Raw genomic sequence first — 15,764 nt, 5'->3', positions numbered from 1 at the left:
TAGCATTATCCCAACACAGTAATTTTGCTTTATCATCACAGTGTTGTTAATAAGTGAGATTTGGAGTATTTGAAGGTTCCCAATATATGCCATTTCTCCCTCATACAGTAAGTATCTTTGGATTCACAAAACCTTTTTAAATCCTCATGCACAGAAGTCTTCCTCTGTGTGGTATACCAACATAGGAAAACATGGCTATATGATCAAAGAGGTTTTCTACCTCCCTTCTCTTGGAAGGAGTTGACTTTAATAATCATCTTGCATAAAACATGACATCATCGTGAAAATACCTATTCAAAGTATGGGCTGAGGCAAGCTTTGAGGGGAAAGTGCAAAAGATCCAGTAGATAAAAAGGCTAGTTCCCTGCTCCTAAATAAAGTTGTGTTGCATCCATTTCCATTAATACTCTGAGATGAGCAGATAGCTTTATGCCTCTGTACCCAGAGAGAGCTCAGCAGAGTGTTTTGCACCTAGTGAGATGAAGTGAGCATTTTGAGCTGCTCTCCACCTCCCTTTATTTCCTCCGGTTGATGGTTAGGCTTCTCATAACCTGTGCGTTACCACTTTCTGTTCTCCCTCAGCGTTCCTCTAGGCAACAGAGGAGAAGGGCAGAGCTAGTACCTGAAAGCAGTGAAATGTCCTCAGAAAGTGCTCTCCTCCTGTGCCCCCTTCTTATCTGTTCATCCTTCCTCAGTGCTGCTTTTCTCTCAAAGAAGTTCAGTCAGAAACTTTTGCAGTGGAAATCTTAAGGTTAATTGACAGAGCCTCGACCTATCCAGAATATGAAATATGCCTGTATTTAACATCTCTGAACCAGATGTTCAGCAAAACCAGAGATTTGACATCTCTGAAGATAGTTATATACCAGCTTCATCTGCAGCCTTCACTGTTCCTACTCTGAGTGACACCTCCACCCATATCTGACAAAATTCACAGCACTCTTTGCAGATGATAGAGAGCTCCTGAGCAGATACCACACATTGGCACATGATGTGAAAGCATGAGGCTGTGTCATTGCTAAGGCAAAAGTTACTTTTAAGGTAGGCTTCTTGAACACTAGCTCCTTTTCCCTCGTCTATACTCAAGCCACTCCAGAGCTGCCAGATGTCACGGTTACTTATTCCTCTACACAGGCCTTAAGGATTTCTTCTTGCATACCATCTAGTGTTATCCCTACACTGCCATGTTTTTTACCATGCAATTTTATGGACTCCATATATGCTTGGTCATATTGCAGAATCCAAACAATTCAGCTTGCTTATTCATGATTGAAAATCTTTTTCTCAGTCTGAACTGCAACAATTTACTGCAGGTATTCTCTGCACCAGTTGATACAGCTTTCCCAAGTACAAAGTGCTGCTTGGATATAGCTTAATGATACATTTCTGCAGAATACAATACATTAGATAAAGTGGCAAACTTCATTCTTCTGTAAACTTGCTTATTCAAATATAGTTTCGGTAGAAGCATGCTACATAGTATCTCCAACAGACCTCCTGAACTCATTCTTAATGTTGCAGGGTGTAACTGATGCATGTGGTTATTTTCATGTGTTTGAGTGCAAGTATGCACTCTGTTTTAGAAAAGTTTCAAGATTGACCTTCTGGATTTGCAAAAACTTGGGGAGAGTGAATAGTGAAAAATAAATTCTGTTTCAGCTGTAATATAAAATTGAAGTAATAGCATATTTCTAAACGGGAGCTTACTTGTTGATCTGTCTTATCAGTCTAGTTTCTTTGTGCTGCTGCAAACAGTTATTTCCTACAAGTAGGTACAATCTAGCTTGTAGCTACTTTTTAAATTATTTTTAAATTATGTAAAGCTGGCTTGTGGCCCTCTCTATTTTTACTTTCTCAATCTACTGCTTTTCTTATGCAATGTACAGCTTCTCTTCTTTCTCTGAAAAGGTCTTGGAGCTCCTCCCAGTCCTGGGGTAGCTAGGAGAGAAATAGAAGGTAACATAACAATTTTTGTATTCTAGAAAATACAAAAATTTTTTTGTATTTTTTTAAATTTAATAGCTGAGTAATATTACTGTCTTTGATATTAAAGGCAGATTCATTAAGGCATATATTGTATAGAGTCTTTTTCTTTTATTTAACAGTTTTCAGGCAGGCAAGTTGCTTGCTGCTTTTCAATGATGGTGTGAAATGTTACAGAAAACAGTGTTCATCTGTGAAAAATGAATTGAAAACTTGGACTGCACTAATCAGGGAGAATATTTTCAAGGCTGAATGTCAGAGAAAGATGTAGTGAGATTTTAAGTCTACTCCCTTCATTTGCTAAATTTGGACATCTTCGGCAGAGTTGGAACAAATAATATAACTATAAATCAGAAATCTAGGCAGTCTGATTTTTCATAAAGAACTACCTATGTTCATATATTCTGGAGGAAGAAATTTCTATTAAAATAATTTAGGCTATAATTTAGTGTTGTTCATTAATTATAGCTCCTCTTAAAGATCACAGAGTGTGTATGTTGATTGCCTAACTGTATGAGGCATGCGTTTATGAGAAGCATCTCTCGTGTTGTTCTGGCTGGAGCTAGCATGTAGTCTTGAAAGGATCCCATTTTACCCATGCCATCAAAGCTGTGTTTTGGGGTTTCTTCCCCTTCCCTCAGGAATATGGCCCTTTGTAGCCAACATAGGTATAGCAGTAGAAGTCCTGATACAGTCACAATTATAGCATCAAAATGACCTCATTTGTAGTTATAACTCATTCTGGCAATATTGCTGGTTCATTTTTTCTAAATTATGAAATGATTATTTTCACAGAAAAGTTGAGGAAAGGGTCATCTAGTCCAATCCCCATGCTCCAAGCAGGCTGAACTAGAGCAGGTAGCCCAGGGTACGAGTTGCATCTACTGAGAGCTATACTCAGAAACTCTGTCTGGCTCTAATAAGGCTCCGTTGTCTAAGTGGAAGCTGATTTGATAAACAGCACGTCTTGGGTACCACGGAGTATTCCTTCAGTTACCGTGCTGACGTTACCTTCCTCGTGCATAGGCAGCAGAAATGCAAGCCAGAATCCCCAAACTCTTCTGCCTGTGCAAAGCTGTGCAATTTGTCCGAAGTAAAGGTAATTTTTTCATATCTTGCACTTCACAACATGAATTGTGCGTACAAGGCTTGTTATCAGCATCAGCATGTAAATGCTGAGGTTGGTACTATAGTGCATTTGTACCATAAGTAAGGAAAGTAGGTGCAGGAACTTTGGTATAGGCCCTATAGATTGTTAAACTATGTATAGTTACAGATGCACTTTACTGATCACCTGATTTCTTTTGAATCAGCATGTTATATCAGATTTCTTTGTTTTGAAGATTGCTGTTAGAATATCTGAAGAATATACTGCAAAAGAAAGCAACTTCTAGAAATATTCAGAAATCAAGGTACCTATACACATAGGCATCTTCAGTTTGCAGCAAATACTAATTTTTGATTAGAACAGTCCAATTACTTCACATTTACCATGGAACAACTGTGCTAATGTAACAGTTCAGCTTATGAGTAGACATCACTCTGTAACTTTTAAAAGTCACTAATGATGTCATCTTGCTCCCATTTCCATTAGTGATAGTGAATCATTACTATATAATGTCAGTTTGTAGATGATCTAACAAAGATAATCTGATTTTTTTTTCCATGCTCCAAAGCACAAAAAAGTCCTGGAATGCAAAGAAAAGATAATTTAGGTAATACAGGTACATGCTTTGTAATAATTATAATACAGAAAAGTTGATTTTTGACATATATTCTAAGTCAGCAGTCTCCGATATCTTTGTTACAGTTCGTACTCAGCCTCCACCTTCAGCTGGATTTTCAAGTGCAGGAACCACTGGATATAGCACAGCCAGACCGGTAAGTAGTCTGTCTTAAAATAATTTCCCTCCCAAGTTTTTAATTTTATTACACTGATTGTGGGTTTTTGTAAGTTGTAACAAGCATAAGAGAAATGCGAAACTGATCAGTCATTTTACTTCATATGAGAGTTAATGCCTTCCACAATTCTTGTTATCTGTTCACTGAAAATATGTATATATGTATACATATATGTATATACACACACACACACACAGACAAAACTTGGCTTTATTGTTTTGCATAATCATTGTATAGGCTCCCAAATAATACCGCATTTTATGTCCGCTTTCAAAGAACTGTACAAAGTGCAAAGCTGTGATTGTTTTTGTTCCTGCTGAACATGTGCTGATTTGGAATGATAACATGTATTATCTGCTGTGCTGAGTTGTGTATCCTGAGAGCAGTTGATTGCTTTCAGGCAGTTGATACATTGTATATTGATTTCTTGATATGTAGTGGGATTTTGTACCTTATTCTAATCAGTTAGTTTTGATAAGGTTCATCATGTAGAAGTGAAACATTCAGCTATGCACAAATATTAGTTCTGCATTTTATTTTGCATTTATGGTACCAGCTGAAGAAACTGTTTGAAGGATTTATGGAAGCTTGAACATCCTCCCCCCAAAAAAATCAAGAGATGGAAGACTATTTACCTTATTTCACTTAATAGTAGGAAGTAGGAGACTTCTGTTGGGGAAGGAGAAAGCTGTGAATCTTTTAAAATAATTATCAAGAAACAGCTTTGTTTGATGATAATTGTATAGACTTCGCAGTGTATTTTAGAGAGTTTTTGCAGCACCGTTAAAAACTTCACTCTCTGTATCTACATCAACCATAGTGTGCCTACATTGTTTCTTCGGTTCCTCTGATCCAGCAGATCTGGACTTCTTGACTTAAATAATACATCTTTATCCTTGAAGGTTTTAGAGACAAAAAGCAGAAAAACTGATGAATTTAAATAAATTTTTAAGCGACTTCTTATCAATTTCTTGGCAATTTATTTTACTTTTTTTAAGGCATTTGGCTCTTCCCTTTGGTCTGGTGTTCACAGTGACACTGATAGGATGGAGAGCACAAGGATCCAAAAGGCTGTAGAATCTTTCACCACCTTCTAAAAGAGCAAGAAACAAAAGAAAATTGTCAACTGTGCAGAGATATCAGAGTTCTTACAAAACTTAAAGGAGCTGTACTTTGCTGCTTTGGCTCTTTCTCTTGTCGTATTGTAAAATATTAAAATGATTGAAAACTGCTGTTGAAAGCTACTATCAGAATTACTCTCCAATTCATTTTTCTCAGAGATTGATTTGCACAGTGAGTGGTCCCTGATGTGTTTTTATAATCATCTTTGCACTTCATTATATTCCCAGAAATGTAGCAGACACTCTTCTCAAATTTGGATAAAGAGAAGATGGTATGCGATGTAAGAATCTGTTATTTACCACAGTCTACCTCTCTTTTCTATAACTGGAGCCCACTCACCATTTGCCATTTCTAAATCAAAATGATTCAATAAATCATCTGGCATATAGAAAAGACTAAACCAGTATCTTGGAAGAGCTTAAATGCGGATTATTCAGATGAACAAGACAGAAAAAAGCAGCACTGTTCTCTTGCACTGTGCTTCTCAGTGCCCAGGCTGGCTAAAGTTAGACCTGCTGGCCAGTTTCTAGGAAGGGCCACGCTTCTGTAATTACCAGTACAACTTCTTAAGACAAAGCAGAACAAATCTCTTGCTCTTCAAATGTTAAGATTTTCTTTGATTAAAACAAAAAATTAAAAAATCAGTATCAATTAGAGGGTCTGAAAAAAAAACACATTTTATGAAGTCTGTTTGGTTTTTCAGACCTTAGCTTGGGTCTCCTTCAGATTTTCAAATTGAGGTTCCTGTTTTTCAGTTTGCTTTTTGGATGACATTGAATTTAGAAGATTTTCAGGACCAGGGACAGTAACCACAGAGCTCTCTGCTTCCTTCAAACTGCATCTGAGGATTATTTCATCCTTTGTTTCTATTCCATTTTGATTAATATTGTATGGAAATATTTTTCTGTATACATTTTGGAATTTAATTCCACTATTCTTCTGTCTGCTTTCTCAATATTCAAAGGAATGGGAGTGACCACATGCATCTTGGTAGTCAAAAGGAGGAGATATTTCAGAGGTTTAGGTGGTTTAAGGCATTTAGCAAGTGGTAAATGGATTCAACAAAGCCTAATGATTCGGACATTATACAGTGCATACATCTAGTAAAAGTAAGATCAAGGATGATATTTGTTATAGAGTGGTAGGGGTTGTTTGTTTTTTTCAATCATATTTGTGTGGAGAATTGTGTAATAGGGTTTGCTTTGAAAACCGTTTTTAGGATATCCGTTCTTATTCAAAATTTGCGAGAATGTTAATAAACAGGGATAGATCAAGGACAAAATTTTAGAGGAAACAAATTTTACAAACATTATCTTGCCTGATGATTGTTCTTTTTTCTGAAATGCAAACATGAGTGTTAGAGAAAATAAATAAGCATGGTCTTTTTTGCATATCTTGGATCTTTGATGTATAAAATTTAATATAGCTGCTGTTTGCAAATGGCAGAGTATGATCTAAAAATTAGATAGTTTCTACAGTTCAGATTGACAGTAATTTATCAATGCATTCTTATTAGGTCTTTTCCATCCCAAAATAACGTTGTTGGTTTTGTTGCTTAACACAATTCACAGACTTGGGTCTAATTCACTTACTAATTCTGGCAAAATAATAAATGTTGTAATTTCTGAAATGTTTGGGTTCTGGTCCCTGCAGTGGTAAATATAAAGGTGAAGTCAATTATAAAAAATACCTGCTTTGAATAATATTTTGTGAATATACTCTTTGCTTTTATATAAGCAGAAAAAATAGCTTAGTTACTGTTATCAACCATTTTGTTATTCAGAGTCCTAATTACACTAAGTCATTTAGCAATAGATGACAACAGATCCAAAGTAGAACTAAAGTACTTTCTTTTTACCAATGATTATTTCAGACAGTTCCACCTCGAGCTGGAGTTATTAGCGCGCCACAAAGCCATGTCCGTCCCTCTGGGGGAAGACCACCATCTGAAACTCAGGCCAAACCTGTTGAACCACCAAGGGGTAAGTTTTATTTCTTCTGAAGTATAAATAATATGCAGCATTACAGTTGGATATAGTTAGCTGTCACTATACAGTCAAGAGGTACTATATCTGGTTTGAATGTTTTTTCTTCAGCTGGAGGTGCCCTCATATTTCGCTAGAAATGAAGGTTCTTCAATGTGGTAACACTTGGCAGTTTCTGTTAATGTAGATTATCAGTCTGTACTGCAAACGCTTACGTGATAATAGAAAGCAGTCAGGGGAGATTTAGGCCCACTAATTTCACTCCATTCAGTGAAACTGATTGATTGGATTGTTGAGTTCTGGTCTTGGGTATATTGGTGTGTCATATCATAGATGGTGATCACTGGATCATTCTTCATGGTGGTCGCTCCATAGTCATGATATTTGGAATAGTGTTTATGTTTGACTTTCAAAGGCACTTTCTAAACTAGAAGATAAAGTGTTTCTTTCAGTATATTAATTTCAAAATACACATTTTATAATAGTGTTTTTCAAAATACATTTAAATACAACTGAAGTACATTTAAATATCGCTTGAATGCTGTCTCTCTTTCTTTTATCTATAGTAATCTCTACTGTATCTATAATAGTTATTTTTGATGTAGCTATGATGGGATGATGATCTTTTGATGACTTCTAATCTAGTTGCCATGAATACTTGCCATTCTTACAGTCCTCCTTCTGCAGTTCTGTCTGATGCTTCCACACCCACATATTCTCATTCATACTTATCCTAAGGTTTCATTATAATTCTCTGCAATGAAAAGCACTGAAAATATACTTGCAGGCTCACCATTACTTCCTGAACCACTAAAGCCTCAGGCTGTTGGACCTTCTCAACCTACCACTCAGCCACCGCCTGCCCTAAGAATGCAAGAGCCTCTGATCCCTGTGTCATCACATCCATCTCAGACAAGTACTCCACATAGTCTGGAACCTCCCCCACAACCACCACCTCGTAGCAGATCATCTCACAGTTTGCCTTCTGAATCTGTTCCTTCACAGCAGCAAGTAAGTAAAAAAACTTGGTTTTTATATGTTGTTTCTTTATTTAAATTAACACAACTTGCACTGAATGCCACAGCTGCATGAGAAACCCCTAAAGCAAAAAATAAGCAAAAATAGAGGTTGAAAGATTAGATCCAATGGTCAGCAAGGTCTAATAAGGTAATACTTAATCAATTTTATATTGTCTATGAATAACTAGTGTCTTAAGTACTAAACATTTAACATAAGAATTGTTATTACAGACTTAAAACTTATGGACAACTTGTTCTTAAAATTATGTGGCCATTTGAGAACTTCATATAGAGAAATGCACAATCTAAGTAATTTAAGTCTAGGTAACACAAATACATAAATTAAGCTTTGTAGCAACTATCTAATAGAGGTCAAGGTGATTATCATGTAAGCTTTATAGATCTCACAAAAGAGTATGTGGTGCTTTATGTTGATGATAATTCATTGAAGGATGAAAATATTGACTCTGTGGGTAAGAGAAATACACTTGTTCTCCCTATTCCTCAGTGTCAATTAAAGTAGAAAACATACCAAATTAATCTGAATATGTATTATAGTAACATTGATATTCTGTGCTGTGGGACCATTTGAAATGTTTTCCAGAAAAAAGCATGTTTAAGGAAACCTGTAGTTCCTTACTACTATTTAAAAAATGTGGAAGTAGATTTTCAGTGTACTTTGTATATACATAGGGTTAAATTTCTTCACTAAAGGCCAGTGCTTCTGGTTTTTACAGTATTGTTTATTTACTATTTGAATAAAAGTGCAAATGCATTGAAGCTGATAGATTTGTGTCAACTTTATACCAAGAGTGAATTTGGGTTTTTTTGATTTTATTTTCTGGGGTGTTTTTTAACATATGCTCAGATGTGTGGTTTTTTTTAATGACCTCATAGGTTATACGTCAGTATTTCAGATTTTATGTTACTACTGTATCTTAAGTGTACTTTCACTGAAGCAGCTAGTATCTATTTTGTACGACACTGAAGCAGCTAAATTCAGTCTTCAGTATGCTGAAGATTTTGAATTCTTGTAGAAAATATTTAAAACCTCTTCCTTTCTATCTACTGATCCCCTCTCCTTTCTTGTTAACTTTTGTCATTGTTGAAACCTAGGACAAAAAAGAGGATTTTTTTGAATATACGGGTACACTATCAGGACTGTCGTCTTTTAAAGAGTAGGAAGTGTTGCCAGTAGAGAATGCATATGGAGGCACAAGGCACTGGAGAATGTACTCGTTTTCTAAGTAGAAACAGATTACATTGTGTCACTTTTGAAAGTCTCGTACCTTTGAAATATAGTTTTAACCACAGAGGGGTTTGTGAAAGAGGTGCAAAGTTCTTTGAAAATTACTCTGATAATTACATTTATCTGTATGTATACACAGCAATCAGAAATATCCTGAAAACATTTTAAACAGGTTTTCTGAGCTGCATAATGCTGTGGCTATTTTGTTAACAATATCTAAGCCAGTTAGTTTAAAAGTGGTTCAAGTAGCTATTCTTTTCTCTGTAATCACTTTTCTGTAATTAACACAGGCTGTATATTGACAAGAAAGAAAAATAAGACCTACATTGAGCTTCACTTATTGTCTACAATTTAGGGGGTTTTATTTCCTTTTTTCAGAGTTTAGTTAAATCACTTTTAATTTATTACCGTTTGTAAATGTAAAATTTTCTGAGAAGAGGTCTTTAATTCTCAAGAGATTTGTTATTTCTAATGCATTCTAAGCCCATACTTTGATTCAAAGCTTGACAGTGATATTTAAGAACCTAAATCTCTACGTTATAAAAATAATTCATGATACACAGTGTGAATACTCAGGACTTTGTAGATTACAAAGCAATATATTAAAAGCAAAGTAATAATTGTAAATGGGGAGATATTTTAATCTAAATTAAGGGAATTTGTTTTCTGATAGGGAAATCTTACAACTTTTTACTACAGATGGGTGACTGTACCAAGACAGTTCCTGGAATAAGGGCCACCGTGTCTTTCTATTAATGGCTAGTTAGCATTACATAAGCAAATTCTTAGAATTGGTCTTCAAAAACAGCCTAAGTCATCTGCACAATGAACATCAGTATAAAAATAGCATTAGAATTGGCCTGAGGTATTTTGTTGACTCTTAAAGGTAAAGCTTATAAAATCTTGTAGTAGAATTCAAGTTATTTAAATTTATTATAGCATGTGTTGCATAATAAATATTTTTGCTTCATATTGATATCCCCCAAAATGCTTTTGTTAGAGCTTAAAATATTTTTAACATGAGGTTGATTTGTTACTTGGAATTTCCTCCTAATTTTCTTTCCTTTTGATGTCTGTTTCTCTCACAAGCAGGAGCAACCATCAGGGTAACAGGTATCTGACTATTTAACAATCTTGTATGTGGTCTCCATCTATTCAAGCAGAAAAGATGTATGAATCTTGTTTTCATACATCTGCAGCCTCATCCACGTCAAAATCACCTGTCCACATTAATGAATTGACTATCATATCATAGTTTGCTTTTTTCTTTTCATAATGCAATAAAAATTGATACAGTTAACTGTATTTACTAGCACTGTAGCAAATATTCTGCTTCATCATTTTTTATGACACAATTGGAATCTTACATGTTTTGTTTAGTCATTGCTGAATCTGCTGATCTGAGTCTATTTGGAAAAAAAAATGAGTAGGTGTTGGAATTAACAATTCTCCTTAATACAGATGAATCCTGATGCAATTGCACTCTCGAATTTTTTTTCAAAATAAAGCCTATGTTTCACCTTTCTCTGAGAACAGAGAATAGAGGAGTTATTTTTACCCTAAGTAAAATACACTGTTTTTTTTTTTTTTTTATCTTAAGCTATTATACTTTGGACAATTTAAAAGCATTTGGTTCCAGGATCTTTTCAGATCAAATATTTACCTGTAATTAAAGAGCAGTTGGGATTCATAATTACTTTAGAATTTTGTACTTCTTGATTACTTGATGAATGAAGGTAAAATTTTAAAAGCTTTTGCCAAGTTACATTCATGTTCATGCTACAGTCCAAATTTTTTTACATTTCCCCCATACTTATTTCATGACATTCTTTTAATATTATTTTCCAAAACACCTATTATATACATAGAATCATTCAATATAAGCATTTTTATGCTTATGATTTGGTAATATTAGGCCTCATCTGTGTTAGAAGCTCTCTGACATAGTAGCACCAGGGATAAATGCAACTGACATTGCTGTTTGGACAAAAGCTCCAGAGAAAATGCAGCTCATGCTGTTCCTGCTATCAGTCCACTCAAACCACATGTGCAATTGCTTGGGTAGATATATTGGGGAAAAGTTCTAATACTTTTATTAGGCCTAAGTGTCTTTAAAGCATGTAAGTATTAAGTGGATGTGTAGAGACATGCTCTAAATTATTCACAGTAAATGCAGTAAAAATAAGATGTTTAACAACTGAGGATAAACTGCTATAACATTGTATTTTAGCTGATAATTTTAGCTAGCATCACAGTTAAACAAAACAGTAGTTGGCAAGTTTTTCATGCCAAAAATCTAAAATATTTGGGTATATTGAAGTGGTGCATTAAAATGAGGCATTTGTTTGTGAAATTTAAAATAAGAACTATTTTAACTTACGTTTAATTGTTTTTCATTAGTTTAATAAGGTGGAAATTCAAACTGTTCTGTCAGTGTGATTACTCGAATAAATGTGGATATTCGTCCTCTTTGATTAGTTGCAGCAAGGAATAAAAGTTGCATTGTTGTTTGAAGAAATTTATAAAAACAGGAATATTTTGTTTTTAAAAGATGAGGAAGTTGCATGGAGAAAAGTGTCTTCTCCATTTGATATTATTCTAAACAATGATAACTTGCCATTTTAAAATACAATTTATTAAAAAATGCTACATCCTCAAAGCTGATGATTGCAGCTTTACATGTAAAGAAAGACACAAGATACCTACAAATACATATGCTTACATAAAAATGGCTAAAATGCATATACTAATAACACTAATTTTTCCTTTCATTGTGATGCTTAAAATTGCTTGTAACATCAGCCTTAAAATCTCAAACAGTGAAACTAGAGCTTTTTACTCTTTATATGTGCTTGGTTATCAGTTGTTTAGAATGCAGCATAATTATCCAGATTTCTTAAATATTTTCAGACATATGAAGTATGTGCTTGTAACTAGAATTCTGAGTTGCATGAAGTAAATTCAAGTTGCATTGACCAATAAGGAGGAAAGTTGAGTTTAACAATTAGCAAGTTTTTCTTCAGCAAACAAGTTACGGGTTAATGTTTTCCAGAAAATAAGCAATTGTTTTACTACACTGTGCAGGTTACAGTCAAGTTAAACTGAAGTTTCAGGTTAAGACTCAGAGCTGCTTTTCTTCTCATAGAACAATGAGAAATGGGGAGTTATTAAGAATTTTTTTTTTAAAAAAAAAAAGAAAGCCACATGATTACTAAGCACCTTTCTTTCTTTCCAGATTAAAACAAATGGAACCTATGCCACTAAGCTTGAAACACAGTTAAACAGTGACCCCTTTGAAGATTTGTCATTTAAGCTGCTTGTGTCAAAGATGCAGACATCTGTTCGAACATCACCTGTTCCAACTTTAAACCAAAAGGAGTTGATACAATTGCCTTCTGCAACACAAAGAAATGCAGATACTTTGCGTAATGTAAATTGCATGCCAGCAATGCCTCCTATTCCAACCTTTAACAAATCCCAGGAACATACACGCAGCTCTCCAAATCCATTTGTTACTGAACTGAACTGCACAAATCCGTTCACTGAAAGAATTCTTAATGCTGGAAACCCATTTAGAACAGAAACTCAAGAATCTGAAATAACTTCACATTTATTAGAAGGGCACACTGCTTGCAATCCTTTCCCCTCTCTAAATCCCCACACTTGTAATACAAGCAAGCCTGTATTTTCTGTTGATGCATTTGAAAACAAGTTTTGCTTGCAAAGTAGATCTTTTATGGAAGAAAATGTACAGCCAAAAGGATGGGTAACATTTGATGATGATGAGAATTTCAATGCAAAGCTAAAGCCATCTAAAAGTGTTCCAGATTTTAAACAAATCAGTTCCAGGAAGTCAGCTGGATCTCCAGATTTGCTGGGCACTGAACAAAATACTTTTCTTGGCTCAGACTTTAACTTTGATAATGACTGGAATAAAAGTTCTACTGATTGCTTCTATACAATGCCAGCAAGAAGACCACCCGCACTTCCTACACCATCAAGAATAACCAGCAACAGATCCCCTGCAGATCCTTTCACTTCGGTACCTAAGGTGTCACCAATGCAAGATTTTACAGAAAGATAGATGTTCAAAAATATGAGGTTATATTTGTTGCTACGTTTATCCAGTAGAATAATTGGGCATTTGAGATTATTCTGTGTGCAATAACTGATTGTCAAATGCACTGAAACTTAACTCTACTCATAAACAGCCGCTATTGTTTGTGTAAAAATTTTGAATATGTATATATGGTAGAGCACAAAAAGATTGTCTGAGATTTATTGAAATCTAAATGTAATAGTATTTGAATGGATAGGAAAAAAAAAGGAAAAACTACTAATCTCAATAAAATATACCGATCTTGGAAATAGTTTTTGCTTAGGGAGCTCTTTCACTTCTGTTCCCCTCTCGAGGAATTTAAAAAATGAGGCTCCCTCCTGGTAGACTTCCCACTCCCTTTTTACTGTTTTGTTAATTGATATTTATAAGTATTTACCAAAGAGCTGCCAAAGTCTGTTCAGATTTGAATGTTGACAAATATTGTTTAGAAGTTGTTTAATTTATAACAGAGGCTATGGAGATTTGTAAGGTTTATATTTGAATTTGAGGCACAACAAAGATAGTTTAGTTTCAAAATACGACTGTGTATTAATATATTCAATATTTGACTTTAATTTTGTGTCGATACATTTCAGCTTTTAAATATTGTGACACACATTCACTAGCATTAATTCAGAATAATTCTTCCATCTCATTCATTTATTCATTACTATTTTAAAGATTTTTTTACATAAATTGGAAACAACTGATAAAAGTGTTCCTTTGACCTCTAGAAAAAATTCTCCTTCTGCTTTGATATAAAAAGCAGGTTTTACCAGTTGCAAACAACATACTACAGTTGGTTTGTCCTGCTCTAGTTTTGCATGTTGAAAGGGCTTTCTTGTCTTGTAGAAAGACCTAGGTGAGGAAATCAGCAGTCATGTTACCACATCAGAAGATGGAGAAAGTCATCTGGTGTATCTGGGCTGTCTGCCCAGCATCTACTAGGCTTGCTGCTGCATCTTCAAATCTTGCCTTCGAAGAAAACAGGAGAGCAGCAGTCCTCTGAGCTGAGCAGTATCATTCTGTCACTTCTGCAGCTGAGCTAAGTCAGTGACCCTTCGTTCCCCAGGGGCAGTGACAACTTACGCGTGGTGCTGCTTTGCATCGAAGACCGAGTCACATTTCTACATCTTTTACTATATAGAAGCAACTGTTTCTGCTTTTATGGTTTTGTGGAATACACATTAAATTACACAAATGTGATATTTTATTTTCTCGAGGCAATTTAACCGATTTCCTTAGCTCTGTTTACATATGCTAAAAAAAACCCTGCAGTTCTCTTCACAAATCACAGTATCGTAGGACATAACTTACTAATGCTGTTCTGTACTTTCAGCAGAAGCTGAGTGCATCACCATGTGGCCATCTCGCGGGGGACTGCAGATGCACACACTCATTGGCTTACTTGCAAAGAAACTGTACTGGTTCTACCAAAGTTGTGTCTGAAACACAACATACACGCATTATATTTATAGTAGCAAAATGCATAATGACAGTACTTTTTTAAATTCTCAAATGCTAATCAAAACATTATTTATAAAATAATCCCCTCTTCCTTCAACAGTATATGGTTAGCCACGAGCTGCAGTTGGATAGGGAAGTAACTATAGTGAGTTTTATATTGTGCTTTTTTCTGTTCCAGTCATTAAGTAGTACTTGGACGTTTTAAACAGCAGTGGTACTATAATCTTTGTGCTTCAGTATGTGAATTACCTTGTTTTAAACTGTTGCTATTAACATCTGTGTGATTGGTGTTTTGGTATATTCTTACATTAGCAAAACAATTTTATTTTGGGAGCTTTTGCTAGTGAGAGTCAGGTGATAAATATGTTCTTCATCGATTATTTGATTACAGTGATTAAAAACTACTGTCTAAAATGAACCCGGTATACAGCACCTCTACACTTTACGGGATTATGGAGCTTGACAGTAAAGTACTGCAAAGGTAACAAAAAATACTCCAAAAATATAGCGTGTGTATATATATATATAGATAACCACTGTAACGTGTATTAACGAAAATAATTACTGGCAGAAGCTCTGAAAAATACTAAGAAGTACAATTAGAAATGCTCAGCACATGTTCATGAATTCTGTGTTCCCTGTGGTAAATTGCTCTGTTAAATGTAACAAATCTGTAGCTTGTGGCACACGGTATTTATGACTGTATACTGTACAGAACTGCAGTATTGAAAATCACGGCATAAAACGTTCCTTATATGTACGCCCTGCGGACGGCGGTGTTGTAGTAATGAAATAAATATACCTGCCCTTCGGACATTCTCTTTTTACTTATGTATTTATTTATTTTTGTCTTTATTTTTGTTGTCAGCTGCGCTGCGCCCCGGGGCCCCTCAGGGCTGGAGCGGGGCGGGCACAGCTGCACGGAGGAGGCGTGATGA

At 35.1% G+C, this 15,764-nt stretch overlaps 1 protein-coding gene across 8 annotated transcripts in view; it reads left to right on the top strand.

Moving 5' to 3' along the window:
* SYNJ1 (synaptojanin 1) overlaps positions 1–15,640 on the top strand; it is a 67,170-nt gene extending 51,530 nt beyond the window's left edge. For 3 of the 8 annotated variants that reach the window (XM_062598388.1, XM_062598379.1, XM_062598425.1), the window contains exons 25-30: positions 1,909–1,956; positions 3,660–3,698; positions 3,794–3,864; positions 6,881–6,989; positions 7,780–8,003; positions 12,496–15,640. In XM_062598388.1, the coding sequence (XP_062454372.1) occupies positions 1,909–1,956; positions 3,660–3,698; positions 3,794–3,864; positions 6,881–6,989; positions 7,780–8,003; positions 12,496–13,344 (1,340 nt within the window). In that variant the 3' untranslated portion in view covers positions 13,345–15,640. Of the gene's footprint in view, positions 1–1,908; positions 1,957–3,659; positions 3,708–3,793; positions 3,865–6,880; positions 6,990–7,779; positions 8,004–10,349; positions 10,374–12,495 lie in introns of all 8 variants that reach the window. The other 5 variants (XM_062598433.1, XM_062598407.1, XM_062598398.1 and 2 more) reach the window with 5 other exon arrangements.
* Positions 15,641–15,764: the final 124 nt, after the last annotated feature.

The sequence above is a fragment of the Rhea pennata genome, chromosome 1 (assembly GCF_028389875.1).
Source record: "Rhea pennata isolate bPtePen1 chromosome 1, bPtePen1.pri, whole genome shotgun sequence".
In the NCBI taxonomy this organism is placed as follows: domain Eukaryota; kingdom Metazoa; phylum Chordata; class Aves; order Rheiformes; family Rheidae; genus Rhea; species Rhea pennata.
Note: the sequence above shows the minus strand (reverse complement) of the source record. Positions and strands in the feature narration are given on the sequence as shown.